The sequence below is a fragment of the Nyctibius grandis genome, chromosome 5 (genome assembly GCF_013368605.1).
Source record: "Nyctibius grandis isolate bNycGra1 chromosome 5, bNycGra1.pri, whole genome shotgun sequence".
NCBI lineage: Eukaryota > Metazoa > Chordata > Aves > Nyctibiiformes > Nyctibiidae > Nyctibius > Nyctibius grandis.
This window is the reverse complement of record NC_090662.1, coordinates 17,033,610-17,060,794: the sequence shown is the minus strand read 5'-3', so window position 1 is coordinate 17,060,794 and position 27,185 is coordinate 17,033,610. Positions and strand designations below refer to the sequence as shown.

The following is a 27,185-nucleotide window of genomic DNA, read 5'->3' as shown; positions in this document are numbered from 1 at the left end:
CTGATTGAAATAGTTTTGCTTTTTTAAAAAAAAAGTCTACTCTGAAATTTTCTATGGGAACATATCCTTGACAACAATCACAAATTGGAAAGTCTTCTGGAAAGATGAAATCAGAGCGAACATTTGGTGGAAGGGAATGGGACAGCTTTTTAAGGGAGATTAAAAACTTGGAGCATTTCAGCTTCTATTTCATTTCTAGGGCATTAGAGCAAAGGAAAAGATAGTACTCTGCACCAAACACTTTCTTCCTTATAAAGTAGCTTCTTGGGATGGCCAGTTTTCCCTCCAACAGTAGTGAAGACTGCAGACAAAAGGCATACAGACAGCAGTAGCTTCCAGCTTGAAACCAAAGCTTACAGGCAGCTTTCCAGTGAAAGATGATGTACAGGAAAAGCAGATGGTGAAAGCAAGGGAAGGCTTCCCTCGTAACCTCCAGCTACTTCAGCATCAGGCAGCTTCATATTTGTAACCCAGTTAAAGGCGGGAGAGTGTGGGGGGCACAGAAGGAGGATTAAAGTCATGTTGGTACGGACCTGCTGCAGGAACCACCTCCCTCTTGCAGCTCTACTTTAGCTTCCTTCCCTGTGGTACTTGGGGTGCTGCCGCAAGGGGCAGAAACAACACAGGGTTTGTGTTGTGGCAGAGCAGTGTCCAACTCCATCCCCCTCACAGCTCAGCAATGGAAATAAAGCTGTGACCGTTTCCCTTGTCTGACGTGTCTCTGCAGACGTGTGGCACTCCTGCGGGAGCCTCTTGTGCCGAGTCCGAGTGCGGCGGTTTAAACTGTCGAACAGATGATGGAAAGACGAAGTGTGGAGGACCTGGCTGCGAGGGGCTGGTGACCGTAGCTCACAACGCCTGGCAGAAAGCCATGGATTTTGACAGAGAAATCCTCAGTGCATTAGCAGAAGTTGAACAACTCTCCAGAATGGTAATATGCCAAATCAATTGTTAGATATTAAAAAAGGAAAATCTTTTAGTTGTAACACAAGTTTAGATGCTAATTGAGAAAGTATGTGCCTGGCTTACTTCAAAATACTTTTCAGTTGTGTAACTTCATCGTGCTTGTAAAGCTCCTCAGAAAGGGAGCTTGTTAATGTGAAGCTTCACGGATAACCCTAAACATTAGCCTGAGTTGTTTAAACTAGCATTGGCGGTATGGATCATCGCCAGCTTTTAAGAGTGTTCTGTGAGTTTTATGAGAAAAAACATTTCTCATTACTATTATTTCTGACTCCAACTGAATTTTTGTTTTAAAACAGGCCTTAAAGCATAAGCAAATATGCAATCAAGCCTTCCATTTTCCTCTCTTTAGGTTTCTGAGGCGAAGCAGAGAGCTGATGAAGCAAAACAAAATGCACAAGCAGTTTTGCTCAAAACCAATGCTACAAAAGAACAAGTGGACAGAAGCAACGAAGATCTGAGAACTCTTATTAAACAGATTAGAGACTTCCTAATGCGTAAAAACCTTACATTTAAATTATATTTTAATTCTAGGTTTGTGAAAACTATCTTTAGCTCTGAATCATCCTCTAAGGGGTAATGCAATTGTTGTGTCTCCCTCCCCTTTCAGCCAGACTTAGTGTGTATGATGAAATCTGGAAACAAGAGAAAACCAAGACAATAGGAACTTGAGAGCAAACTGTGACATGTTGTTGTGTTCGTTTCAGATGAAGCTGTTGTACCGCTGTAGCTTGCCAAGTGTGTTCATAAGTTCTGGCTAGAAAGGCAAAGTACTATTAAAGGGGGGGAAAGTCAGAAACTGCAAGTTTATCTCTCTGCAAGAAAGCAGGTAAAGGTTAAATGAGGGCCTTGTTCGCTGGCGAGCGGCAGCATGGCCAGCCCATTCCTTCCCTGTTTGCACAAGGCCGAGTATACTGTTAGCACAAATACATTTATGTGCAGCTGTTGGCTTCATTTCCTGCGGGCTCACATCTCCCTCCCACAGCCCCAGTGTGGTAGAGCTAATCACCAAGATCTTCAAATGGCTTCCAAGAGAGCTATGCCAGCAGGGCCTCTCCTGAGAAAGAAGTTTCACCCTAAGGAAGCAGTTTTAACACCTTGATTTTCTCGATAAGTCTGGGGGAGGAAGTTTTCCAATGATTTTCCTGTTTAAGGGAGCAGTTGGACAAGAATTTGAGTACTGAGACTTGACAGGGGGAAGCTTTTACTTACATCTTGGTTATTTGTGTCCATCTACTAGAAGACAGCGCTGACCTGGATAGCATCGAGGCAGTGGCTAATGAAGTGCTGAACATGGAGATGCCAGGTACTCCCCAGCAGCTGCAAGCCCTGACAGAAGATATTCGTGAGCGTGTAGAAAGCCTTTCTGACGTCGAGGTCATTCTGCAGCAGAGCGCTGGAGACATTGCCAGAGCAGAAATGCTATTGGAGGAAGCTAAAAAGGCAAGGTATGCAACCCTGTTCTGTATTAGCTGTTTTCCATCACCAATAACTGGAGTGAGACTTTCATTGTATCAGAAAATGCAGGGTTTAACTTACCCCAATGTAGATTCTCATTCCTTCACTAAGGGGCAAAAATGGCCTTTCGCAGTGTATGACTAGTTCTTTTTCCAGTTCCAAGTAAAAACATTTTTAGCGTTAACATAGTTTTGCTCCACAGCAAAGGCGCAACAGATGTTAAAGTCACTGCAGACATGGTGAAAGCTGCACTGGAGGAAGCTGAAAAAGCTCAAAATGCAGCTGAAAAAGCCATCAAACAAGCTGATGAAGATATTAAAGGAACTCAAGACCTGCTGACCTCGGTGAGTTCTTTATGAGTATTTCTTAAGATACAGAAACAGCACCAGGTTTGATATTTAGAAACTGAAGCAAGCCTGTCTAGGGAAGGCTTTTGGGTACTGCAAATCAAAGACTGCACTTAAAATGAATCTAAACCGTTCTTGCCTTCACGTAAACTTTTGAGTTAGCATGACACATGCTAGGGGACCATTTGCTCTTAAAAAAAAAAAAACACAACCAAAAGGCTTTTCTCACCCCATATCCTGCACCACTGAAACTAAATGAGCAGGACTGTAAACCTCTAACACAGCAGGTGTGCCAGGATCCCTGGAAAGTCCTGCCTGTCACCACATTGGGAGCATATTGACATAGCCGTGCTATCAGTGTCATCCACCACTGCAGCACGAGACTAAAATAAATGAATGCTGGATTAAAGTGGTAATTGCTGTAGTCTTGTCAGATAACGTATTTTCAGGCTTCATCTCAGCCCTCCTGAGACCATAGTGCTATCTATGCCCATGAAGCTTGGCCAGCTTAGAAGTTATGCAGCTTCACAAGTCTGTTGTTAAATGATGAAGTCAAATGTCAAATTTCACTTTTGCCTGTGGATTAGGAAACTCTTGCATGTGTAATACAATCAGGTATTATTTTAACCATCTTCCTTAATGCTTTTGCGGCCCCATATGTACCCCATCTTCAAGCAGTGGGCTCTTTCATCCTGACTGCAATTTGTAACAAAACTAAAACACAGGTTTTTATATCAGATCTATGGACATGAACTAATTAGTTGATCAGGGCTTATCCAGAAAGCTTACTGTTGTATTCAGTGTCTTTTGAAAATGTAACCGTTGTCCCTTTTTGTTAGATTGAATCTGAAAATGCAGCATCTGAAGAAACACTGAACAATGCTACTTTACGTCTGTTTGAGCTAGAGAAGAGTGTTGAAGACCTTAAGCAAAAGGCTGCTACAAATTCAGAGAACGTGGACAATATAGAAGAAAAAATTGTTACTGCAAAACAAAATGCTGAAGAAGTTAAAAAGGTGAGAAGCTCAGGAAAGATGCTAGGGGAAAGCCAAAAAACCTCTCACTCCAGGTTTGGCTAAAGGAACATTAGTGAATACATGTGATCCATTCCATTTAGTGGTCAAGTACTGGGGACCAAAAAAAAAAGCACTGAATGCACTTACCAAAGACAGCTGCTTTTTACTGACTGTGGTACCAGATACAGAGAGAAAGAAGCATTGCAAAGTTTTCAGGTTCTAAAATAGCTGCAGGAAACCTGTCACGCTGTCAGTCAGCCTTTTATTGATGCATTTCTGTCCCTCAGCTTTACTATCGGCCACAGGAAAACTGGTAATTTTTTCTCCCCTTCCATAGAGTATTTATGGTTCTATGACAACGATAGGTTCAGGACAAACAACCCAGAATTTGGCACATACAGAATCAAGCAACAAGAAAAATTGTTAGCTCAGTATAAAACCAGTCATTTCTAAATATCAGAGATGCAAAGTGTGCTCTGTAACCACACGGCATTGCTCCTAATATCTGCTACACGCCTTCCTAATAGCAAAAGAATGCTCATTAACGAGACAATTGACAGATCTGCCAAAGGAATTTTCCTTGCTCCGATCTGTTGTCTATAGTTGGCCCATCAGTCTCCAGAGAAGCATTTCCTGCCAGGAGAGATGGATTATCCATCAAATCAATTATTTCCAAACACTAAGTACTATTTCAGGTGGCTGTCAAGTAAACACAAGAGACTTCAGGTACTAATGCAGCTTGTTAACTTGCTCATTAGTTGAATTCAGTTGGGTCATAGGACTTCTTAACCTCACAGAGAAAAGCACAGCTGAGAAATGAATGTTAGGACTTCTCCAGCACCTTCACCTATGCAAACTAGGCAGCTGTTCTCGTTACTCAAAGGGTAGCAAGGGTATTCTTCCCAAATGCAAGCATTCCACCAGCAGTGCCAGTTCCTTACCACGTGCAGCTTTCCCGCAGTACTAGGGGCCACGGCTTCCATTAGTTACAGAATTGTGTAACTGAATCCCATAAATGTGTGCCAAGCATTGGTATTAAAGCCGTAAAACAGCCAGAGCTACAAAAGGGCAACTGATAAGTCTTCACCCCAACTCTTATAGTCTTGAATATTATGTAGAAATACCCCAACACTGTTTCTGCTTTTGTTAACTGAGCTAACAATGTAGTCTCTCCTTAAACCCCGATTAGTAAAGACAGAGGGAGGAAATGCAAGCTCTGACTGCATTGTCTTTTGAATGAGCTCCATCTTGTGCTTCAATCTGAAACAACAGGTCCTCAATACAGAGCTGAACGACAAGTACAAAACAGTGGAAGATCTCATTGCCAAGAAGACAGAAGAGTCGGCAGATGCTAGGAGGAAAGCCGGCATGCTGCAAGATGAAGCTAAAGCCTTGCTGGCTCAAGCAAACAGCAAACTCCAGCTGCTCAAAGGTAGGGCTGCTCTGAGGAGAATACAAAGCAATGTCATGCTGTTAAACTGGCTACTCAGCAGTAGGGAAAAAAATGGAAGTTAGTTGTTACTGAGGTTTGATCTGCTTTCCTTATTCTTATGGACACAACATAGTCTTTTGAATCAAAGACTTCTATAAAAAAGCTAAAACTTCCAGCGAGACAAACCTCTGGTATGGCACCTACCCCTGCCCCAAGAACCACTACAGGGAAGGACCGTAGCTACCAAGCTTAGGACAAGGACTAACCTGTTCAAGCAAGAACCCCCATCTTCAAACAATGCTACCCCCACCCCACCCTGGAAAGCTAGTAAAACAAAAGGCAATCAGGATACGTCAGTTCCAGTTTACAGATTAATTTAACATTTCCCATTGCCGATTAAAGTTGATTGAAACAGGAGGGGTCAACCTGCCCACAGCTACGAGGGAGGGTGCTAAGTTTTCCTTCTCCTTTTGCCAGGCCAGGAACTCATTCTTCCCCTTAGCTGCTCCTGCACAGTTACAATGACTCACTGCAGCATCTTAACCATAACAAGCCAAAACACTTCACTGTTCTGTAAAAGCCACCACAGAGCAGAGAATGACAATTATTTTCAACATGAATTAAAGTATACTTTTGGATTTCCACTTATGGAAAATTACTTCCTTGTTATTTTATGTCCCAGTGTTAAGGAAACAAAAAGGTGCAATTCCAGCCTTTGCTTTTTTTTTTCCCCCCAATGAGATTCTCTTCCGCAATAAACTACTATTCAAATCTATTTTTATCTGTCCTGATAATGATTTGCATTTTACTGCATTAAAGCACCCCTAATTAAATTTTTTCCTCTTCCTTTGCTGACAGACTTGGAAAATACATATGAAAACAATCAAAAAGTTCTGGAAGACAAAGCCAAGCAGTTGGTGGAGCTGGAAGAGACAGTTCGCTCCCTCTTACAGACAATCAGCCAGAAGGTTGCTGTTTATAGCACTTGCTTATAAACGGGAGCAGGAAATGCTTGTGTTCAGGATGGGTTTTACAAGTATTATACTGTTCTTTTTGACATTACACTAAGACCTGATAAAGTGAACAGGTTTTATATTGACTTTCAAGTCACAGAACCAAAGACAAGTTAATTTTTTGATGTTGAAAATAAACAAAACTTTTGTATCACTTTATGCACCTAGTATGACTCACTAAGTTCCTTCCTATTTTCAGTAGCTGAAATGGTACATCAATTAACCTTGTAGCAAGTCTTGTTTTTAAACTGGTTAGAGATCTAATAAAATACTGGCTCCAACTATGTAATTCTAAATAAGGGCTGCAGTTACTATGAAATCTAGGATGGTTGCTAGAACAAAATTACAAACGAACAAAGAAATACCATCCTTGTGTGGTTAGCTAGCATTTATGCCACAGTACTCACACAGGATTATTTACCCTCTGTATGATATCCATTTACACTTAACAAAGGTTTCATGTCACTGATTATGAAACACTTGATCTGTGAAGTGGAAACAGAGGTCAGCGCTGAAGGGGTGAGCGTGGTTTACATTTCAAGCACCAATTTTAGGTGATAAACCAAGCTTGGAGGATCAAGCCTCTCTGGAAAAGGAACTACAAACGTTATGGGCACTTAATGTGGATCAGTTAAGGAGCTGTACACAGATGTTGCTCTCTATGTACAGCTTGCACTTAACAAAACACAAATAAGAATTTTTTCAAAGTGCAAGAGGAACATCCAGTTCACCATACTTAAGCTCAAAGTTACGTAGAATGGCGCACCTTCAGACAATTGTATTGTACTGCACAAACCGATGTACAACATTCATCAGCTACACAAATTAGCATCCAAACCAGCAACATGCATTTAGACATCCCGACGGCTAACTCTGACCTGAGGAACACATCTGCATATATACTTTGATCAGCACCTTGACTAAAGTCAGCAGAAGTCAGTCAGGACAACTATGGCAGAATATATCACCACCTAAGCAAACTGCAGAGCAGTATGTTTAAATAATAATTACCCTTAAGCTCCATAGGTTTCAAATCCTAGAGCAAAAATAATCCATCACAGGAATTGATTACCATATCAGCATCATACACTGTTTCACTGCCAGTATACTTAGCAGCTGTTAAAAATACAATCTGCAAACTTTGCAGCATTCAGCCTTCACTGCCATCAGACCATTGACAGGTGGCTCATTAGCTCATCTTTTACCTTTACACTCTTTGTACACTTAACTCTAACAGGAACAATGAGAGAAGTAACAATACAGTAACAATCTTAAGGCCTTGAATTTTATTTTCAAGTGTCTGGGACACTACAGTCTCCAGTATAATTCTAGTAGTGTCTTTTTAAGTTTCCCTGACTTTCCAAACTTCATCTAACGTGAACAAAATGAGATATGAGAATTTGTAACTGATGAATCTCAAGGCTGAACTGCAGTAAGACTGCCACAAGTACTGAGGGAGGTGGGGGGAGTGGACACAAAGCTCTTTCTGAAAGAGCAGGGCTTCTAGGAAGAACTTGCAAAGCCCCAGGCTAACAGTTAATAGCATTCACCTGCAGCAGGTAGAAGTGATTCCAAAACACCTAGATCTATTGGAAGAATCAAGTTTTTCTTCCCTCACTATTGTCTCACCTTTACTTTCCCTTCAGCAACTTCCTACTAACACCTGAAAGCAGATCCACATTAGTTCACTTCAATTCACAGGCATGCTGGGTCATCTCAGCATGGTGATAACGTTAATGAGCTGTTGTGGTTTAACCCCATCTACATGTAAAACAGGAGTTAAAAAAAAAAACAAACGAACAAAATGAAGATCACTGGTCGTTGTTGATTAACCGATATCTTAATCAAATGGTAACATTGGCATATATTTCCATCACTCAGTATCGATACTGGATCAATAAGCTCTAAAGAAAGGCAGGAGGATACAACTGTCTTGTGTATCAATGTGCCTTTGTGGCCAAGAAGGCCAACAGCATCCTGAGATGTATTAGAAGGGGTGTGGTTAGTAGGTCAAGAGAGGTTCTCCTCCCCCTCTGCTGTGCCCCGGTGAGGCCGCATCTGGAATATTGTGTCCAGTTCTGGGCCCCTCAGTTCAAGAAGGACAGGGAACTGCTAGAGAGAGTCCAGCGCAGAGCCACGAAGATGATTAAGGGAGTGGAACATCTCCCTTATGAGGAGAGGCTGAGGGAGCTGGGTCTCTTTAGCTTGGAGGAGACTGAGGGGTGACCTCATTAATGTTTATAAATATGTAAAGGGCAAGTGTCATGAGGATGGTGCCAGGCTCTTCTCAGTGACATCCCTTGCCAGAACAAGGGGCAACGGGTGCAAGCTGGAACACAGGAGGTTCCACATAAATATGAGGAAAAACTTCTTTACGGTGAGGGTGACCGAACACTGGAACAGGCTGCCCAGAGAGGTTGTGGAGTCTCCTTCTCTGAAGACATTCAAAACCCACCTGGACGCATTCCTGTGTGATATGGTCTAGGTAATCCTGCTCCGGCAGGGGGATTGGACTAGATGATCTTTTGAGGTCCCTTCCAATCCCTAACATTCTGTGATTCTGTATACACAAAACCAGGTAGCTTTTGCACCATCTTCTGAATGCACGTTTCTCATCTATCATGCAACTGGCATAATGAGAAAGGACACGCACAATACCAGTAGGTATATTAAGGCTTTCTTCAAGGCAGAAGAGCCTAGCAAAAAAAAGAAATGGGAGCCTGCAAACCAAAACTTAAAGTGAGCTACGGGAACTGGGCACATTCCCTATACACATCAGGGATCTCCCAAAGATGCCATTTGTTTGCAAGTTTCATCACATATCCGACAACCTAGACACTATAAGGAGTAACAGGACTGACCAGCAAACAAAACCCAAGAAGACCCTCCAGCCATGTTAAATATTTATTAAGCTCTCTTGCTACAGAAGAGAGACCAAGAGAGCACAAAATAGAAAACAGAAGAAGAGAAGAAGGTATGTCTTAATTGTGTGGAGAGCTGACACTGCAGCCCTTGTGTGTGGAAGGTGCAGAATAACCCTCATGTCATACCATTTACAGCAAGCGCTGCTTCACTACCCAGTTTTAGTGTTTCAAGTTTAAGAGAGTTGGACAATGGAAACTTATGAAACAGGAAAGATTAAGTAGCAGTAAGATTAATTTTTCTTCAGTCTTTCATTTCTCCACCAGCACTCAATTTTTCCCCTGATGAGTTTTCAATATGAAAACATGATGTGTGGACAATCACACACACACACACAGAGTAACTTTCTCTTTAAAAAGTCAAAATAGTTTTAATTGATCTATACAAGCTCCTCTTCTCCCAACATCCTAACACTACTCCATCAAAACAAATTTTGGTACTTGTAAGAAACAGGTTAAATACTAAGTTAATCCTTTCAGAAGGAAACACATCTTTGTGCGGAAGTGACAGTGGCATTTTAAGTGCCAGCGGCATTGTAAGTGCCAGCATTCAACTGGTTTCATCTATCACTACTTCAAATAAGAAAGCACCAGATATGCTGGACACTTATCCAGAGTTTTGCCCAGCACACCTGATAATCCCATGCAGCAGCAAATGTTTGGTTTTGAAGAAGAGAAGAGTTCTGTTAGGTTGGTTTTCTGCAACATTCACCATGTAAATAAACATGTAATTTTAAGTATTTAATTTACAGAGACTGGATAATTCCACTTGTTCCAAACAAACTTTTTTAAATATTTGATGTTTTAAATGAAGAGATTTGCTTAATTCAGTCCTAAAATCCTCTGACTCTGCCTTCCATAAGGGCCCACAGTCCATTTTCAGAGATGTGCCATACACGTACAAAGATCTGCTATTTCTTTTAGAAGTTGATAGCTTTGCCAAAAGATGCTGCTAGGTTTGCTTCCCTGAAGGCTTCTGACACTGTCTGTAGAGAGCAAACACAAAAAAGTACAAGTCATTAATATTTACATGTAATTGCAGCATGTCTGTGTAACCCTGCTGTTCAACAGTCCATTTAGAAAAAACTTACTGGATGGGCATGGCAAACTCTGGCTACATCTTCACATGAGGCTCCATATTCCATAGCAAGGGCAGCTTCATTAACCATTTCACCAGCACCCTGTAATTTAATGTTGTTTGTAATTAGCACAAATCTTTATGCAGTTGTCCATGTTTTTCTGAGTCACTAACAGCTGGTAAATAAGCATTTTTTTCCAAAAACAGCTTGTGAATAAGCATTTTTTTTTTCAAAAACAAAATTTTAAAAAGAAGTAGTATAACCAGCACTTCAGCTGTGGTCTAATGTCAGTCATAAGTACTTAATCTCTTTGGTGACTGTGCTCAAGCCTAGTGTAAGTCTAAAGACAATTCTCCATAACAGTACTGTTCTCTCATTACTGAGAGCTGTGCAAAATTTGGGCATTTTTCCACCACAAGATACTGATCAAATAATATTCACATTCTAATCAAAGCTGCTGTACATTATCACTGCTGAAAACAGACCCAAAAATTCAATGCCCTCCTGGAAAGTTAAATAGCTAATAACTAGATAAACAAAAGCGTGTTACTACATCTGCACCCTCATTTTTATTAATGTGACTTGTATTTAGGTGTATTTACCCAGGGAACCTTTCTTTGAGAAGTCAAAAATAAAATAGTGAAATCTGTTACATTTTTAGCATTCAGATCTGCAATTTTAAGATTTACTCCCAAGCCCTTTCCTGATGAAGAAAATTACAGTCTCACACTGATAAACCTAAGCTGTGCTTCCTCTAAAGGGTGGATTTTTAAGTGACTGGCATTGTGAGAGAAAGTAACTAGCATAAAGTCTCACTCCTATTGGAAAATATGGGAATTGGATTAAGAAACAAAAAGCCTATCCACCAGTGTTGACAGTGTACCTGTTCATAGGAATAAAATTTCCTTTCCAGGAAAATGGAGAGCAGTTTTAGTGTTTCTCTTAAAGCAAGCTGTATACAAAGATTCATGGAAGTGTTTCTGCATACATCTTTAGGAAAAAAAAATATTATTTAAAGCTAAGATAAACAAAACAGAGAGAGACTAGGATCTAACTTTGGACTGTGTGGGACAGTGGAAAATCATACTTTTCCAAAACAGAATTTTCTGATTTCTGATCTTTACAAAGATCTGGCCTTACAAGGCCAAGAGAGCAGCACAATTTATAATACTTACTGCGCCTAAAATGTGAGCACCCAACATCCTGTCTGTTGATTTTTGACTAAGTATCTTCACCATGCCATCTGTGTCAGCATTTGTCTTTGCTCTACTGTTGGCAGCAAATGGAAATTTCCCGATTTTGTATTCTATACCCTACAAAATAGATGTGTTACTGAGTTAATGACCAACAAGAACCATGTAACAATACAGACAATTTGGTAAGTGCAAGAACAGAAGTAATACCAAAATAAAAGACACACAAGACACACATAGAGTAATGCATAACAACAACAATCAAAAGCGGTATAAGGATGTAGTAAAAAAAAGATTAATAAGCAAACGATCAATATTAACTTCACAGAACAGAAGTCAGTAAAGAGGACTGTGATCCTTGGGAGAGTGGCATGCAGGAGGGAATCACTCAATCATACACCCTAAGCAACAAATTCAGATGCAGAAATTCTCCTAGGAAAAGTAGCTAGATAAACTACTAGACAATGAAACCACACCCAACGTGGAAAAATGGTTTTGTCTGAGAAGAAAACAAACAGTACCTCTTCTTTCAGCTGTTCTTCTGATTTCCCAACCCAGGCCACTTCAGGGTGAGTGTATATCACGGAGGGTACGCAGTTATAGTCAATGTGAACTGCTCCCCCAGCCATCCCTTCTACACAAAGAATGCCTTCGTCCTCAGCTTTGTGGGCCAGCATAGGTCCAGCAACTACATCACCAATAGCATAGATGCTATCAGACCAATGAAATAGAATAAGACACTGTTTAAAAACATCCTAGCACACCTAGGCTACCTTACATAATAGTCAGTTTGAAACATTACTGAAAACTCTAATCAAAACAGATTAAAATACTAAATTTCAAAAGAAACACAAAGTATAAAAGAGCAGTTTCCACAGAATGACCACACTTCAAGAAGTACTAGTGACATGAAATACACACAGTGACTTTTAAATTACAAGACTTCAAAGGTTGACTAAAAATCTTTAGTGCCTGAAATAAACAGAAATCTTGAGTTTTCCTTTCAGAAAAGAAAGCTATATTCTGCAATTAAAAACAAAGTGCCGTAGGAGGTTAAACTTTTAAAAATAAGAGTTCTGCTTAAAAAAAGTAAAAAATGTTTAGTCTTACTTACTTTGGAATTTTGGTTTGGAATCTGTTATTGACTGGGATTCTCCCCCTCTTATCAAGTTCAATTCCAATATCCTCTAGACCTAGATTTTTTGTAAAAGGACGTCTGCCGATGCAAACCAGGAGCACATCACAAGTTATTACTTCTGCCTTGCCACCAGCAGCAGCTTCAACACTATAGAAAAATACGTAGCAAAAATGCCAAGCTGTAAACTTTCAGCATTGTATTTCTCTGACTAGTAACTAATATGATCCAGATGGTGACCTACTGGCTGGATCTGGCATCCAAACACTTGCATTCAGCCTGTCTCATGCTTCTTCCTTGCAAGAGTTGAGGAATAGAAGCAGGGGGAAGGGACAATGACTCTTATTACATTTGTTAACAACTCTTAGATACAGAAATTCAGGTTATATATCCACTAGCAAGTAGCGTGACCTGATGGGATCAAATCTGTACAGCAAAATAATTGGTGCTGAGTACTCGACATCCAAACTGTATCTATATTTTGGGGTGGGGTAGGGCCATGTTTTCTGAGCAAGCTTTCTTCTGGCTCAAGAACCAAACACCTGTTAGCAGCTGCCCTGCATCAGGTGCATCCCTCGAGTGCATCTTTGTGTTTAATTGCACCCAGAACAAGTTCAGTTCACGTGCTCTGAGAGCACAAGAACCAAATCATGGTGAGGATAAGTAGGAAGTGTGTTTCAAAAGCATACTCCTGAACCAAAATGAAACTCTAAATGTAGAAACAGACTACATAGGAGAGCCAACCAGCATCAGCGTGGTACGTAAAGAAGCGCAAATCTAGGACCTGTACAGTGGTAGAGGACAAACTATCCCGAGGTATAGCCACACAGCAAATACAAGTCACCACATCAAGATTCCACTGAAAAAACATTTAAGCTTACTTTTGTTAAGTAACATTAAGCATTTTCTTAAAACTCAAACTACAGTTTCTGCATAGAGAATACATTAACAAGAAAAAGAACAGAACTAGTTCTATATGGACTTCTACAAAGCAGATTTGCTTTATATGTTTCTATGTTAGCTGTTCATCTACAAGTCTTCAAAGGGCTTGAGTGTAGCCATTAAAAGACACTCTGGGGTAGTTTCATTTATTTCTGCTCAAAAGCAGTAAAATCTCTGCCATGCTTATTTTGAGACGAGGAGGTATGGACAAAATAACCCTTTTAGTAATCAGCCAAGAATTAATGGCTTGAAAATGACTGTATGAACAATCATGATATTTATGTTAATTATACCAGGAGCAAAGATCTTCCATTAAAAGAATGATTTAGAGTTCTGTTTTCATTACCGATCTCACCATTAACAACACTGGTTTTATACTAGCACACCTTCAACTCAAGTCAATGGCATCTCTCCCGTATAAGCAATCTAGAACTCAGTAAGCCCAAAATTAGGAGCTCTGTAAGTTACAGTACAGGATAAAAATTAAATTTCACTAAAGGATTAAGTTTCATCCTAAATCCATTTTTTCCTGTTTAAAAAATAATATCAGATTATATTTTTAAATAGGTTTGATGAATTGTGAGAAAGAATACATATGGCATTCCTTTAATTTTATGTTAAACACTTACGCTACATCAATTTTTCCATCTGGTTTCTTGGTAGCACCGGTAACTTTGGTGTTCAGTTTAAACTTAAGCCCCTGTTTCTGAAGAATACGTTGGAAGTTTTTAGAGATCTCCATGTCAATTCCCATTCCGCCAACATGGCCCATGAACTCAACAGCTGTCACATCTGCACCGAGGCGCTGCCAAACTGAACCCTGCAGTCACAACAATATAAGTAAAAAATTTTTGAAAAGCAAACTTCAGATTTCTTTACTCTAATATTTACCACAGACTGTAAACTTTTCAAAAGCAGGACAACACATAACAGTAAACTGATCAGTCTTTACAAATGTTACAGTAAAGAATAAAACAAGTCCAACTTTCCCCTCCCTTTCCACAAAAAATGGATTTATCACTGCTTATTTGCATACCCAACACTTCAGTGATTGGATTCACAGAATTAAGCTTTTAAAGAAACAGCTAACAAAATAATTAAGTATAAATTAGGTATGTTTTAGGTTATAGGTATAGAAAAACCTCAAAATCAAAGAATCTGAATGTAGCTCAGAAAACCCAAAGGAAATTGTGGTGTTCTAATACCACTACAAATTAAATCAAAACAATACCACATTAAGGAAATTTTATGCAATAAAATGGAACCACTGCTGCTTCTATATGTATTTATAACCATAACCACTATCATCAGCTTCACCAACAAAACCCACATACACCCTCTTTACTTGCAGTTACCCACATCCATCCAACACAGGATTTCACTTTTCTTACTCTTTCCCTGCTTAATGGTCAGCAGGCTAAGCAACCACTAAGCAGATACGCAAATTTTCAAGCAGTTGCAAGACCGGCAAATACACATTCTTTTTGCACCATGTAGGTATGAGGCAAAAGGACTCAGACCATGACGACATACAAAGTCTCCACTCCTTTGGTTGTTAGACAGAATGTGTACAAATATATCATATAAAAATTCCTTGGGATGAACTGCTACACACAAGAATTTATCCCGGCTTAAAATGAACCCCCTTAAAAAAAAGAAGTTCTTTCATTTATACAGCAGGTACAAACCTCAGTGAAAAGTTAATCCCTCCCCAAAAAAACCCTGTATGCGAGGCCCTGTATGTTCCTCTCTCATTTCTCTGCTCAGCTAACCAGTTGCAAGAGAACTGATCCTACAAACACTTATCCCAGTTTTTCTGGTAGAAAAGGGATGTAGCAGGCTATGAAGTCTGAACAGTTTCATTACAACTCACTCAACCAAACATATGTTAAAACACAGCAACACAATGAAATATAACACAAAAAAATAACACCCCATTCCTTTATAAATTAAAGGTCAAGTGGTTTAAATATCCTCTCACCAATTCCACACCAATGACTCCTGCACCAATGACAACCATCTTTTCAGGAACTTTTTTCAGTGACAGCGCACCAGTGGATGATACGATATTATCTTCATCAATCTAATGACAAAGAAATCCACAAAGGGACGTTTGCAATCTCTTTTATACATTATATATAAAACACACAGAAGGTGCAGTGCAATCAGATGCAAAAAATTATTACACATTAAATCATGTGGATATAACACACTGAAAAAAGTACCATTAAGACTGCAAATACATACAGTAATTCCAGGGAAAGGAGCAACTTCTGAGCCTGTGGCTATAAGTATGTTCTTTGTATTGATAACTTGTGTGCTGCCATCTTCTTTGGTTGCAGTGACTTGGTTTTTGCCAGTTATTTTTCCAAACCCAGATACATGTACAACCTTTAGTAATCAGAACACAGTAAATTCAGATTCAAATTACTTACATATGTTACGCTACACTTAATCTGAATCTCACTAATGCTTTAGAGAAGCTGCTAACACATTCCTTTGCATCACCATCTGGTACAAATCACAAAGTAATCGTATACTATTCCTTTAAGTAGATTAAGGATGAAGGAACTGTTCATTTAAAACTTTCCTAGAAGAGAAGCATTCAAATTCTGCCCTTGCTGAGTCAGTCACTTGAATTAATTTATGTGGCAAGAATATGAAAATGTAAAAAGCTAGAAATTCACATCAGAAAAAATCACGGCTATACCTCAGTATATAATCCAAACTAACCTTGTTTTGTTTAAATAAATGAGCAATTCCACCTGTTAAGGCCTTCACTGCACCACTCTTCTGTTCCATCATCTTCTCTAGATTCAAGCGGATTCCTGTAACTAAGGTTAAAAAAAAAGGTCCTATCAAGCATTGCAGTGTTTTTATTTAAAGGAGCTAACCTAAACACAATTAACAGCTCTGACACAGAAAGATGTGTTGAATGGCCCTATGAAATGCTAAAGGTTACATTCAACAACTGCTATGTTAAAAAGCAGTATTACACTTTTCAAATATAACTTATATATCCATGATTCAGGGCTCAAGGAGCAGACACATGTCCCTAACCCTCCAACTGAGAGATAAAGGATGTTACTTGTAACTCTAAAACGTTTTTTGACCAGAAAACTATAGTAGTCAGATTTGAATGATTAAGTTTGCTCCTTGATGGAAACCATTTATGTTAACAGGCACCGACTAATTGCTCTTCACACTCACTTTCGATTCCTCTACTAGCAAAATCTTTTCCATGGGCCAAGTGATACAGATGCGAGTTGTTCAGCAATGCCTAAAATACACACACAGAAATGTGAATTGAGACATACATTCACGACTGAATTAATTATTTATTATATTATCAGGGAAAAAAAATCTGATGTTATTTGCAAAACATTCTCACTATTATGAAAAAGTCTGACACGTACATATTTAAAAAGGTGTATTTCAAACACAGAAATTGTACACAGTAGCTCTTACTGAAGCATTTTATAAAGTTATATATTTAACATAAAAATAGAAAAGAGTTAAATTCACACCTATGCTTTTTGCCCATTTCACCAAAGAAACTGGAAATGACTCCATGAAGATTTAAAAAAAAAGTAGGAACAGACTTTAAGTAGATGAAAGAAAGATGATTCTGACTGACTCACGGGAGAATTTCCTCATTACCTCGGACAAGCGATTACTAGTCAATAAAAAGAGGATACAGAAAAACTGGATGAAGAAAATCTATACTGAAATCCCTGTTAAAGTTTTAGCCTGTGTAGACATATGTGAGTTAAATTTTGTAGTTGAGTTGTGCTACAGTTACTACAACTACATACCTATTTGAGCTGAAGCTAGATGGTTTAGAGCTAGCTCAGGTCGCTGGACATTCAAAATTCAAAGATAAAATCAGAATCGTTTTTATAAGGATGTCTATAAATCAGCAGCTTGAAATGAAGGATCTCTAAAGCTGTATTTTGATTAGAAACAGCAATACAGTTAGGAGGGATCTTGGTAAGAATATTATGTCTGTTTCTATAGCCATTACAAACCTGGCACTACCAGTGTCTTCCTTCACCTGCTGGGTGCTAATGAGGCAGACTCCTTTCATGTAGCAATAGCATTGTTCTTACAAGGCCCTACTTCTGAAATTACTTAAAACCGGATTGACAACGTCAAATATTAAGTGGTTCAGAATTTCTTCTTACTTCTCCTTTCTTTCAGAGTGCGTGCCTTGGACTCTCCCTTTTGTCTCCCCACCTGCACTACTCCACACAAGCACTACCAGCCCCACCCTCCAGACCATCTTTTGGGGCTGGTAAGAATACTAATTTAGCTTAGACAAATATTTCAAGACCTAATCAACTAGGCTCCTTCTACAGTCCATGGAGAGAGACAGCTCTCTTCAGAGCATGGTACATCCAACCAAAACCAGAGTTCATGATTTGTCAGGGGTGCCTCTCTCCCTCTAATTTAGATTTACTTTCTCTACCTCTAGTGACACAGTTGAGCATTCCCTTAACATAAGAATATCATCTTGGACAAAACTACAGGTTTATTTTGAACAAAGTGATATGAGGCGATCAAGAACTTCACACAGTACAAGAGGTACAACCATCGGAAACAGCAGTCATTACAGGTTACAACACAGACTGAACAGCTCGAAGTGAGAAGATATATCTACATGTACCTCTGGTTTTAATCCTCTTCCTCTCTCTCATCTGGGAAAGCCCACAAAATAGAGTTTGCAAACAAAACGTTTCTATTTAGCAAATAAAATTTTAAACCTTTGCGTTACTTATATTTATTTGGATCCTCAGCTCATTTGGATTAGTTTCAATTTTTGAAGTACGTACATCAATCTTGAGAAACTCCTCCTTAATCTTCTTCCAAGTGATGCATACAGTATCTTTTGTTTTTAATGAAGTTATGACAAACTATGTACACCTACCTTGGAAGGAATACATCCAACATTCAAACAGGTTCCACCTAATGTTTCATTTTTTTCTACACAGACAGTCTGAGGAAAAAGAAGAGGGGGGAAAAAATAATTTTTTAGCAATACTATGCTACCACAGCCTTACAGGATATCTCACAAATTAGAATTAATGACAAAGACGAGGCATTTATCTAGTAACTCTTCCTCTACAAGTGTCTCATTAATTTCATTCTTAGATTTATTTTGTGGCTCAGATTTCCCCTCGCTCATTTTCTTCCTAACTTAAAAACCACAAAATGGCTCTTTGCAACAAAATCTCCACCAGAAGACAGTCACACTCCCATTGGACCATTTATACTTTCATACAAGTTTAAGTGCTGTTGTTCTTCAAAAATCCACAAAGTTGCCTCAATTAAGACAACACTCAGTTCTGTGAAAGATGTTCCCCTTACAATTAAAAGGAAAAAAAAAACCTGCAAAAAGAAAAAATGTAAATCATGCAAAAAATTCCTAAAAACAAGTAATCACTAGCAAATAACAGATAAATGAACCAGCACACGTTAAAATTGCATGAAGTAATCTTTTTCTTTAAAGAAAACAAAACCGAACAAAACCCCCAAACCACAAACAACATTTCCCTCTCTAAACACACTATCCTACATGACCCATTGCTATAAAGTTGTGCCAATACCTATAAAGAAAGAAAAAATAAAAATCAAGTAAAGCAAAACCACGCAAAAAAAAAAGGTCAATGCCAGCAGGGATGGAAAATATTTCATCTCCTTTTCATCAACTTGCCAACATCGAAGTGTGCAAAGAAAAAAACAACTGACAAAACTTCAAGTAAAACCAGATCACATGGAGGGGAAAGAGAGTATCGTAAACCTTTTTTACAGAAACCAAAGAATTGGCATCTCCTTCTTTGCAAGGTGCACACGTTTGAAATAATAGTTCCTTAGAGCTCTAAGAGCTCCGATCTGCTGAGAAATGACTACCCAGGTGAAAGCCTTTCATCATTGCTTTAAATTGCTGTTTTGGTGCTGAAGTAGAGATGATGGTAACATGAACAGCAGAATTCACCGTATCAAATCACAGAAACACACTGAGACATGCTGATCCCCTATCTACCCTTCCTCCTGTTTTAAGCACATGAATGCATGAAAAATGATCCAAGGGCTTTAAAAAGCTGCACTATGGATCAAACGGCACCAGACTGCTCCTACCTTTACCTGATAAGGAGGTTCTGCCTCATCCACTTTACATCAACTTCACCAACAAGGGCAAGCACAGCTGTTGAAAAGCCAATGCCCAGAGAACATTGCTGGCAATAACATTGGATGCTGTGGGGGTGATACAAGGACTCAACGCTTGTGCTAGCAGACGTAGCACTAAAATTGAGGTTAAAGTTCAGTAATTCAGTAGAGCACACTCAGGTTCTTCCATCAATGGTGTAACTACAGAATCTATCTTTTTGCCAGCCTCACAAAAACATCTTCTTACATTCCTCAAGGACAGCATAAACATTCTTCATGTTTATTCAGTGCTACAGGTGACACATGCAAACATGTCGAAGTATTCTGCCCCTCTGACTAGCTGTGAAGTGGTATAACAAAATTATTTTTTGCTATGCTGAAAAACAGAATCCAGGACACTTTTTAACCTCCTTGTATATGGTATCCTGTTTTTAATCACAGATATGAAGGACCGAGGACAGCGTTGCTCCAAGAAAAGCAGGCATATAGCCACAAAAACGGCTTTACAGAATCACAGAATGGTTAAGGGTTGGAAGGGACCTCTGGAGATCATCTAGGCCAACCCCCTGCCAAAGCAGGTTCCCCTAGAGCATGTTGCACAGGGTCGCATCCAGGCAGCTCCAGAGAAGGAGACTCCACACCCTCCCTGGGCAGCCTGTTCCAGTGCTCTGTCACCCTCAAAGTAAAGAAGTTTTTCCTTGTATTCAAATGGAACTTCCCATGTTTTAGTTTGTGCCTGTTGCCCCTTGTCCTGACACTGGGCACCACTGAGAAGAGTCTGGTCCCCTCCTCTTGACACCCACCCCTAAGGTATTTGTAAGTGCTGATAAGATCCCCTCTCAGTCTTCTCTTCTCCAGGCTAAACAGACCCAGCTCCCTCAGCCTCTCCTCATAAGAGATGCTCCAGTCCTCTAATCATCTTCGTAGGCCTCCACTGGAATCTCTCCAGGAGGTCCTTGTCTTTCTTAAACTGAGGGGCCCAGAACTGCACACAGTACTCCAGATGTGGCGTCACTAGGGCAGTGTAGAGGGGGAGGATAACCTCCCTCGGCCTGCTGGCCACACTCTTCCTAATGCACCCCAGGACACCATTGGCTTTCCTGGCCATGAGGGAACACTGCTGGCTCATGGTGAACTTGTCCACCAGGACTCCCAGGTCCTTCTCCACAGAGCTGCTTTCCAGCAGGCCAATCCCCAACCTGTACTGGTACATGGGGTTACTCCTCCCTAGGTGCAGGACCCTACACTCACCTTTGTTGAACTTCATTAGATTCCTCTCCACTCAACTCTCCAGCCTATCCAGGTCTTCTGGTGTATCAGCCACTCCTCCCAGTTGTGTCATCAGCAAACTTGCTGAGGGTAAACTCCCTCACAGAATCACAGAATATTAGGGATTGGAAGGGACCTCGAAAGATCATCTAGTCCAATACCCCTGCCAGAGCATCAGAAAGTTATCATCAATGCACTGGAGGAACCTCCTGGACTGAGGATGGCTGGCTGAGTAGGCCTCCCAGCAAATATCAGGGTAGTTGAAATCCCCCATGACAACCAGGCCCTGTAATTGCGAAACTGCTCTCAGCTGCCTGTAGAAGGCCTCATCACCTTCCTCATCCTGATCCGGTGGCCTGTAATAGACACCCACAACAGTATCACCCCTGCCAGCCTGCCCCTTAATTCGCACCCACAAACTCTCAACTCGCTCCTGATCCGCCCCTGGACAGAACTCAATACATTCTAGCTGCTCACTCACATAAAGAGCGACTCCACCACCTCTCCTTAGTGGCCTGTCTTTCCTGAACAGGACATAGCCATCCATGACCACATTCCAGTCATGCGAGGTGTCCCACCAAGTCTCTGTAATTGCCACTAGACCATAGCCCCCCGACCGAACACGGATTTCCAACTCCTCCTGTTTATTCCCCATGCTGCGTGCATGTTCCCTCCCTTCCTCCAGGTCATTGATGAATAAGATGACCAAGACTGGACCCAGTACTGACCCCTGGGGAACACTGCTAGCTACAGGCCTCCAACTAGACTCTTGTTTTAGAATAAACAAACATGAACTCACATGGCAGAAGGCCTCAATCTCAATAAAAACCTGTAGCACTGAGCACCTTTTTTCTCAGGTACTAATAGCTCAGTAACAACATACATCTAAAACCAAGGTTATTTATTAAGACAAAAAAAAAATTCACAAACATGGATAAAAACAACTCAATTATCTGCACTAGGTCACAAGCAAATGTAAAGCTTCTTAATGGAATCTCAAACATTTATATTTTGGTACAGTTACACATTAGAAGGCTGAAAGACATCCAAAGAGACGTTACTGAAACCAAATTGTGGAAGCAGTGATCAAGGAGGGACAACACTCAGAATTATGGAAAAGTTTAGGTGGAACGGACCTCCCCTGGAGGCCATCTAATCAAACCTCCTGCTCCAAACACATTGAACATCAAAGACATTGCCAACCGTATCCTGGGCTGCATCAAAAGCAGCATGGCCAGCAGGTCGAGGGAGGTGATTCTGCCCCTCTACTCCGCTCTCGTGAGACCCCACCTGGAGTACTGCATTCAGCTCTGGGGCCCCCAACATAAGAAGGACATGGAGCTGTTGGAGCAAGTCCAGAGGAGGGCCACGAAGATGATCAGAGGGCTGGAGCACCTCTCCTATGGAGAGAGGCTGAGAGAGCTGGGGCTCTTCAGCCTGGAGAAGAGAAGGCTCTGGGGAGACCTTCTAACAGCCTTACAGTAAGTTTAGAAAATCTGAAATGCTTTATGCACATATAACTCTCACAATACTCAATTAAATGACACATCATTAGTACACATCAGATAAAAGCTGTCTCTTTCAAAAGGCGTTCAAAGACCACAGACAGAACAAATAAATGTAAATTAGACACTAATATTTCTACAGACATATTTTCGCCTATAAAATTCTCATGTGACAATGGAATTCCTCTACCCATGTTCAAAAAACACATCAGTTGAACATTGTTTTCCTCTTTTGAGTTCCCTCAGTCTGTGTTCTTCAGGACAGTTTTTCAGTGGCCTTTTTGTCACTGTTTGTTATTTTTTTTCTTTTCTTTGTTGGTAGAAAAATTCCTTCCTAGCATTCTTTTCCCACCTTCTCTTCCAAGAGTATAAGCCCACCTCAGTTATCATTTCCAATCAAAAGCAAGCCGTCCTGAGCAGCTCTGTCAGTAGCAGGGCTATAGACAGTAATACCTTCACATCTCCTTTTCAACTTCTGTACAACTTGGGTAAGCAAGGTAAATAAAGATTACTGACACATCAGCAGCATCTGGTGGCCCAAGATGTGACAGAAGAATTTCAGTTTTTCAGTATCACACAAACACCTTTCATGTTCATCTGGATGAATATTCTGCTGTTTGAGTGGGGTCTCACCTTAAATCCAAGCTGAGCTGCTTTGATAGCAGCAACATACCCTCCAGGACCAGAGCCAATAACTGTGACATCAGCATCAACTGAAACAGAGGATATTTGAGTTACTTTTGTTTCAGCAATTAAAACTTTACTGTAGGAATACCAGTTTATCGTTTCTGAAATAATTTGTTGGAAAAAATATTTTCTTAAAAAGCAAAACAGCTATTAAAAATTATGCAACTTAAACTAGGTTTAGACAGGTAAATTACACCTCACATCTGCAAGTAACTTCCTGGACAAAGAAAAAGGTGTGTGGAGGTACTCACTCTGTAATAAAAACAGTCTTATATTTTACAGGGAAAATAATGTAAAATGAAATTAAGAAACTGAATTCACAGAATCAATCAGGTTGGAAGAGACCTCTGGGATCATCAAGTCCAACCATTATTCTGTCTGATCCATCCCTTTTGCTATAAATCCTTTAAGAACTTAACCCAAGGTGTCTGGATAGTTTATTATAACACCTTTCCAACATAGCTTCTATTGATGTTTAGTGCAAAAGATAAACACTTACTGAATGCCATACAATCAGCAGTTTATAAAGGAGAAAATATGGCTGAAATAGATATCTGTGCAACCTCTATTGATTATGAACGCAGCAGAAGCAATGAACTTTGTACCTAATTCACATCTTGTAACCACAATCTCCTTTGGAATATTAATTACCATCACTGTTCTTATGTTATATAAAGTTCAGCTTTGATTTATAGCTTTAGCTTGATATCAAATAAGGCAAATAAGCCACTATTTTTCATCTAAATCTCCATGCTGACATGGACTACACTGTTGCCTAGAAGATGATCTCTGAGTTTGGTTTTTGTGCTTTTTGGGGGGGTTGGGGTGGTTTTTTTGTCGAAAGAAGTTCTTCACAATTAATTACCTTGATCAGCATAGGTCCTTTGTGACACTGCACAAACTCCCTGGAGACCATGATGAATTCGATCAAAATGGCTTCTCTAGAGAGAGAAAAAAAAATAAGTTTTTAAAGTTAAGGTTTACCCTTGAAGAAAAATAAGCATTCAACCACACACAGACAAACACACAGTTACTGTCACCAGTTCACAAACCAGGAACAACATGACTGAAGCAGACACGGAGGGCACTGACTGGAACAAGAGGTGGAAGCTGCTCTGCCATTTACCTGCCCTGCAACCTCAGCCGATCACTACACCTGTTTTCATGTCAGCCTTGCCTAAGGCTGCCTCTAACTACACAAACTTTCAACTCTCCACACGGGGCTCTCAAACCACTTAATGACATAAATTAGGCACCCACAGAAGTTTAGGAATAGCCTTGTGGTTCCACAACCATCCCCTTTGGCCACTTCCTGTGAACAGGCAACATCTCAGAGGTGATTCTGGAGGGCAAGATGTTTTAGTTGTAATGGGACAGCGCAGCACAGTCGCTACAAGCACCCCACGGGCCGATCACGCTGCAACTGGAGCAGAGGATGCTCCTGAAAGCATTTCCGAAGCCCTCCGCGCTGCCCGACCGGCGGGAAGCGGCCCGCTGACAGCTGGCGTTTGCACAGCCACAGCGGCACCCGCCCTCGCTCCCGACTCCGCCCGGCCGCTCCCTCCGGCCGCGGGCCTCCCGGGGGCCCGGGCACCGCTCCGCCGCTCTCGGGAGCGCCAGCACCAACAAATGACACGGCAGCGCGGACGAGACCCCGAGCCCACCCCTCCTGGGGCGGCGTGTCGCCCGCCTGGGGCCAGGCGACACCGCGGGCACCGCGTCCTTTCAGCCGAGGCGAGGCCGCGCTGGGCGAGGAGCGACTCCCCTTCCCCGCGAGGCAGGCGAAAGCGGAGAGGGAAGCGAAGCACAGCCAAGCCCCGCGCCCGCCCCAGGGCGCCTGCTCCGGCTCCGCCCGCCCTCACGCCCGCTCCCGGCGAGGGGTGGGGGGGCGTGAGAAAAGCCCAGGCCCGAGCTGCTGAGCACGGCTCGGCTCGGCTCGGCGCGGCTCCCCCCGCCCGCCCGCCCGCCCAGCAGCAGCGCCGTCCCCTGCCGCCGCCGTACCCGAGCGAGCGCGCAGGAGACGCGTCCCCAGCGCTGCATGTCCGCCTCTCCCGGCCTGCGCCCCTCCGCCGCCGTTCCAAGGACTCCGCGGACTCGCGCAGGCGCAGTGGGCCCGGGCGGGAGGGGGAGCGGCGGCAGGAGGAGCGGGCGCCGCCGCGCGACGAGGCCTCCTGGCGGAGGCGGCCGCCCAGTGCAGCTGCTGACAGCTCGGGGGCGGGGCCTGGGGGCCGGGGCGGGGACATGCAGATGAGCCTCTTAAAGCGGCAGCGCTCCCAGGGCGGAGTCGCACAGCGGCTCGCAGCCCCGCCTGGCACTAACATGAGTGTTCGGGTCAGGCAAAGCAGCTCACAAACCCGCATCTAACGAATCAAAACAAAACTTGGGAACAGACGGAGGAAGTAAAAATATTTCATTTTTCAGAATGAAACCTCTTCCATCTAAATGACGGTGAAATGGACATAAATTCAATTTTAAAATATTCAAAAATATAAAAATCTAAGAGGTTTCATTTTGGAAAGAATTTCAAATGACTTGGAATAATTGCTTTCGATTTATTTAATCAGGAAAAAAATGAACTAAAATATTGAGACATTTTTATAATTGACATTCTAATTTAATGCTGTTTTTATTCTTCCAGACTATTTGTTCGCTAGAAAAAAAGGGTGCCCGCACCACATTCCTCTGTTATTTGCACTTCAGCACATCAGTATTTGAAAACTTAAATCCTTCATTGCCTGTGAGGGAACAGCAACGGGCCAAGACCATTTTCCTTCTATACTGAATTCCACCTGGTTTAGAACACGTGCAATATTCTGTTCAATTTATGCTGTAAACACCTAAATGTCGCTTTAGGTAAGTAATATGCAACATAGTTCATAATATTCATTGCCCATCTTGCCTGAAAGTGAAAATATTTTCTGTGGCAAAAAGTTCTCAAGTTTTCTAGACTTATTTTCTAATTTCTTACATAAAATCAGGATTTCCATCAGGTGGCAGTGTTCTGTTATGGCCCATGCAGATAGACATCCCTGAGTACAAATTTTGGAGATCCTTTAGAAGAGAGGCACAATATTCATAAATGCCAGGCTTTCTGGTTAGAGCAGACTTCATTTATTAAAAGAACCACCTGGGAGAAGAACAATTCACCCATTACTAAAATATAATCAGAACTGTTGGAAGTGAATTAGCTAATGAAAGCACTGGCACTTAATAATCACAGAATCACAGAATCACAGAATGTTAGGGATTGGAAGGGACCTCGAAAGATCATCTAGTCCAATCCCCCTGCTGGAGCAGGACTACCTAGATCATATCACACAGGAACGCATCCAGGCGGGCCTTGAACATCTCCAGAGAAGGAGACTCCACAACCTCTCTGGGCAGCCTGTTCCAGTCTTCGGTCACCCTCACCATAAAGAAGTTTTTCCTCATATTTAAGTGGAACCTCCTGTGTTCCAGCTTGCACCCATTGCCCCTTGTCCTGTCAATGGATGTCACTGAGAAGAGCCTGGCTCCATCCTCATGACACTTGCCCTTTACATATTTATAAACATTAATGAGGTCACCCCTCAATCTCCTCTTCTCTAAGCTAAAGAGACCCAGGTCCCTCAGCCTCTCCTCATAAGGGAGATGTTCCACTCCCTTAATCATCTTTGTGGCTCTGCGTTGGACTCTCTCTAGCAGTTCTCTGTCCTTCTTGAACTGAGGGGCCCAGAACTGGACATAATATTCCAGATGCGGCCTCACCAGGGCAGAGTAGAGGGGGAGGAGAACCTCTCTTGACCTGCTAACCACACCCCTTCTAATACACCCCAGGATGCCATTGGCCTTCTTGGCCACAAGGGCACACTGCTGGCTCATGGTCATCCTGCTGTCCACTAGGACCCCCAGGTCCCTTTCCCCTACGCTGCTCTCCAACAGGTCTGCCCCCAACTTGTACTGGTACATGGGGTTGTTCTTGCCCAGATGCAGGACTCTACACTTGCCCTTGTTATATTTCATTAAATTTCTCCCCGCCCAACTCTCCAGCCTGTCCAGGTCTCTCTGAATGGCTGCG

General features: G+C 41.5%; 2 protein-coding genes across 3 annotated transcripts in view; one reads left to right on the top strand and one right to left on the bottom strand.

The window, feature by feature from the left end:
• The window catches only part of LAMB1 (laminin subunit beta 1), a 49,050-nt gene extending 42,662 nt beyond the window's left edge, over nt 1–6,388 (top strand). For both annotated transcript variants that reach the window (XM_068402331.1, XM_068402332.1), the window contains 7 exons: nt 728–931; nt 1,316–1,460; nt 2,204–2,411; nt 2,624–2,765; nt 3,608–3,784; nt 5,057–5,216; nt 6,075–6,388. In XM_068402331.1, coding sequence (XP_068258432.1) covers nt 728–931; nt 1,316–1,460; nt 2,204–2,411; nt 2,624–2,765; nt 3,608–3,784; nt 5,057–5,216; nt 6,075–6,211 — 1,173 coding nt within the window. In that variant the 3' untranslated portion in view covers nt 6,212–6,388. The remainder of the gene's footprint in view (nt 1–727; nt 932–1,315; nt 1,461–2,203; nt 2,412–2,623; nt 2,766–3,607; nt 3,785–5,056; nt 5,217–6,074) is intronic.
• A 2,732-nt stretch (nt 6,389–9,120) lies between these two features.
• On the bottom strand, nt 9,121–25,242 carry DLD (dihydrolipoamide dehydrogenase). Its single transcript, XM_068401569.1, has 14 exons — nt 25,130–25,242; nt 23,994–24,069; nt 23,075–23,154; nt 18,427–18,495; nt 16,710–16,779; nt 16,233–16,333; nt 15,747–15,890; nt 15,481–15,582; nt 14,129–14,319; nt 12,537–12,707; nt 11,944–12,133; nt 11,405–11,542; nt 10,242–10,331; nt 9,121–10,136 (listed from the first exon to the last, which is right to left on the bottom strand). The coding sequence occupies exons 1-14, from the start codon at nt 25,166–25,168 to the stop codon at nt 10,071–10,073; spliced, it is 1,527 nt and encodes a 508-aa protein (XP_068257670.1). The 5' UTR covers nt 25,169–25,242; the 3' UTR covers nt 9,121–10,070.
• Nucleotides 25,243–27,185: the final 1,943 nt, after the last annotated feature.